Source organism: Trypanosoma equiperdum, assembly GCF_001457755.1.
Source record: "Trypanosoma equiperdum strain OVI genome assembly, contig: ctg_103, whole genome shotgun sequence".
NCBI lineage: Eukaryota > Euglenozoa > Kinetoplastea > Trypanosomatida > Trypanosomatidae > Trypanosoma > Trypanosoma equiperdum.
In genome coordinates, this window is record NW_027122994.1 from 4,028 (window position 1) to 7,720 (window position 3,693).

A 3,693-nucleotide genomic window follows, 5' to 3' on the forward strand; every position below is an offset into this window, starting at 1 on the left:
ACATAATTATTGAAGCACTTAATGGGAAAAAAAAAGAGGGGAGGGAGCTGAAGGTGCTGTGCATTAAACATAAGGTCAGGTTTTTTAAAAGAAAAAAAAGACGTAGAAGAAGGAAATGCTTTTCGTGTATTTGTGTGCTTCAGCACGTGGTGGGGGAGGAATTGGACGCGACCACATACAAAGGTAAAAGTGAAACATGTGAGGGGCGAATGAATTTTGCAAAATGATGATGGTCCCTACTGCTCACGTAAGTAAAGGGGGTTTCGTCCACCCTTCTTTTTCATTCTTTTTTTAAAAATGTTGTTAGCAGTGGGGCGTTTTATTTTTCGTTTCTCGTTTCTCTTTCACTTTGGATGAGATTATGTATGTAATATGCGTTTGTGTTTGTATTATCTATCTTTTTGTTCTGTTCCTGTTTCCTTTCCCTTCCCTTCCTTTATACTATTACTGCTGTTTGTGGTTCTTCTTATTGATTTCACTCCCACTAGTGTGATAAGGTAGAGGAGGAAGCACTTGTGCTGTTCCTTTGTTACCGGGCCAAAACAAAGGAAGTGAAAGGCAGTGGGAAAGTGTAAAAAATAAAAGGGGGTTCTGATTGCACAGCAATCTGACCTTGACCTTTTGATCTCATTTACAAGCGGTTGCGTCACGCTGTGTAAAACTTTAAAAATTGGTGTTAATCAAGACAAACAGATAGTATTGTTTCTCTCCAATCCACGCCTCTGCGTGCGGGATAATATTTGTTTTGGCAGTAATAGATTGCGGTTTCGTCATGGTAGCAACTATTACCTTCAAGTTGCGATCCAGCAATCATGTCGGCATTATCGAAGTGCCCCATCGCGTTATTTCGTGTCGGGAAATAAAGGAGGCAATCGCAGAGAAGTTAAGTGGCTCGCCTGATGAAATTGACATATTCGTCTCGGGCAGTTCTGATTACTTGCATCCCAATGATGAACTCCCTGCATACACGGTAGTGGAAGTGGTTCGCCATGTTGGAACTGGAAGACCGCCGCCAAAGCGCGAGCGTGAACCTGTAGGACCTTCGAATCTTTCTAGCGCCATGAGTCACGCTGCCGTGCGGGCAGGAAACAAAAATGGCGATACGGCAACGCCACTCACTGAGGAAGAGCGGTTGGCGCAACTTAGTGAAGCTGTTGCTGTTGAAACAGGCATTGATGAAGTTGGGGCATGGCGAATGCGGCAGATGCGAAACCGCAGCGCAGCTATGGGAGGTGGGGGTCGCGAGGTCACATTTCGCCCTCCGCCACCAGGTTACATATGCCATAACTGCGGCAAGAGAGGGCACTTAATTCAACACTGCCCCGCGGCAAAGGGGGTAAGAGGAGTGAAGTTACTTTCACTTCCAACTGGTATTCCAGAAACAATGCTAGTTGAGTGCACAATGGATGACCCGGCGGCGAAGTTTGTAACGAGGGATGGCAGGTTAGTGAAAAGGAAATTAGACAATGCGAGTTTCGTTGGGATTGTGACAACAAGTGATGCGGATGGAGTCAAACCAGATTTCCCATCAGAAGGCGGCAACAACAGGAACGATAGCCCAAACTCTGAGAAGTTGGAAACTCCAGATGCAGGTGGTGACGCCGCTGCAAAGCCGCAGTTCCTCTGTGCTTGGGATTCTGTTATTGTTAAAAATGCCATGAAAGCCCCGTGCTGTGGAGCTCTTTTCTGTGAAACATGTTTGAACGAAAGAGTGGAGGAGGCAATTAGTCGAGCGGATGCAAGTGAAATTCCGCTTTTGTGTCCTGGATGCGAGGAGCCGTTGGATGTACCAGACGTTGTTGAAGCAACAGAGGAACGGAAGCTAGTTGAAGCCCTCCGCTCAGGGAAGCGTGCGCGGGACTGATTGCTCTGTCAAGAGATCCGACTCCTAGTGCATTCATGGCAGTTTCATTTGACGCATTACTTTCCGGTCTTTCTTTTCTCTTTTTTCATTCTGGTGTGTGGCACGCTGGGCTTTTGGGTTTAGGTAATTTTTTTTTTTTACGACACCACCTGTGAGATGCAATTCCATCCATAACGTAAGCAGAATGTGTCTGGCAGATGCGTCATTTTTATTGATTATTTTTGCATCATACCTCGAATAAGCGTGCACGCTGTTTCTGCACTTGTTCTACTTCCCTTTCCTAATGAAAAGGACGGTTAAAAATACGTTATAGCATCCGTTGTATAGTTTCAAAACGTGTTTGCGCTTTTGTTTTTCTAATATTCTTTGATGAACGTGCAATATCACATATATATATATATATATATATATATACTCCCACGCAATATTTATCTGTTTATTGATATAGTTATATACTAGGGGATGAGTAGTATCTTCACCTATGGTGCGTTGGGTCGCAACCCTGCAGCCACCAAATACGGTATGATGGCTGCCATATCCTCTAAATGCGGTACGAAAAATTTTATCTACACAAGTTGTCACGACGACCGTCACCCGTTTCCGAGACACCACCACCGCCAAAGTGACGTGCCATGGAAACACTCCTTATGGTGGAATAAACTTCGGTGGTGGTGGCACGACTTTCGTATGTTTGGGTTGAAGGGTACTATTAGGCGCCACTACTACATTGGTGAAGCATGGAGACGAAAAGATGAGAAGATATTTGTTGGAAAGGATGAGAACGGAAACAAATATTGGCTAGCCCGTCGTTCCCCCGGTTCCTTTCATGTGCGTATGGTTGAAGCTGCTGATCCGCACTGGTTCAGAGGCCAAGCCCCACACACCGCCTCACCCATGTGGATGAAATGGATGCAAGGAAATGCCGCCCACACGCCCGCTCAAGTGAAGGCAAGAGGTGAGTGGGGACACAACTCTCGCTTAGGTATGCCCCTGCCGTTTAATATCAAATATGACGAGTTTTCCCCTATTAACAATGGTGAGGTGTTCTCCCGTGATCCTATGTGGGTATCTGCACCGGGGTTGTTAGTGAACCCGGAACGGCGTGCGTTGGAAGAGGCGGGTTATTCCCGTTGGGTCATCAATAAGGGAATGCCGCAATATATGCCCTTCTGTGGCGTACATGATTATCCAGATGAACTGGTGGAGGAGTATTACAGAGGACAGTGGGCGTTCGGGCGGGCTAGCAAAGGTAACGACCACGATGAGTGGAGAAACTAAGAGAATGAAAGAAACAAAAGAAAAAGAATGCTGGAACACTATCGCATATACATATATATATACCTATATGTATGTGTGTGTGTGATCCTGCTGTTAAGTAGTAGTACTGATCTCTTTTCAACTCTCACTACCTAGATGTTTATTTGGGTTTGTTGGCTCACTCTCTCTCTCTCTCTCATCTAGTTAGCTCCTTTTATGTTTAATCATGTTGATTTGCTAATTTATTTGGCGGAAGGTTTTTATCTTATTTTATTTTATTTTTTTGAGGGAGGGGGAGGGTAGTGAGGGGAGAGCGTGACGAATGTGAAAGGATGGCGGAGGTTAACGATGTGACGGAACAGTGTTAGGACAGACTAGAAAATAAAAAAGGGAGAGGAAAAACGTGCTTGAGAAGAAAACCTCAAGACAATTATTACACGTGTGTTGACCTGAACAACTTTGCTTTGGTTCAGTGGGTAGTCCTTTCCTTCATCAGGTAACGAAGTAACCCCAAGGGGTAAGGGAGGGGGGAAAGGAAACCTTCGTAAAGTGGTTGTAGCTGTTTTTTTTTT

The 3,693-nt window shown here is 45.0% G+C and overlaps 2 protein-coding genes across 2 annotated transcripts; both read left to right on the plus strand.

Annotated features, from left to right (window-relative positions):
- Positions 1–772: 772 nt before the first annotated feature.
- TEOVI_000005200 (putative zinc finger protein) lies at positions 773–1,864 on the plus strand (the record flags this gene model as incomplete). The annotated part of the gene is made up of 1 exon (XM_067219999.1): positions 773–1,864. One exon carries the CDS (start codon positions 773–775, stop codon positions 1,862–1,864), a length of 1,092 nt encoding a protein of 363 aa, XP_067076100.1.
- A 462-nt stretch (positions 1,865–2,326) lies between these two features.
- On the plus strand, positions 2,327–3,142 carry TEOVI_000005300 (NADH ubiquinone oxidoreductase subunit NDUFA12, putative; the record flags this gene model as incomplete). The annotated part of the gene is made up of 1 exon (XM_067220000.1): positions 2,327–3,142. The coding sequence occupies one exon, from the start codon at positions 2,327–2,329 to the stop codon at positions 3,140–3,142; it is 816 nt and encodes a 271-aa protein (XP_067076101.1).
- Positions 3,143–3,693: the final 551 nt, after the last annotated feature.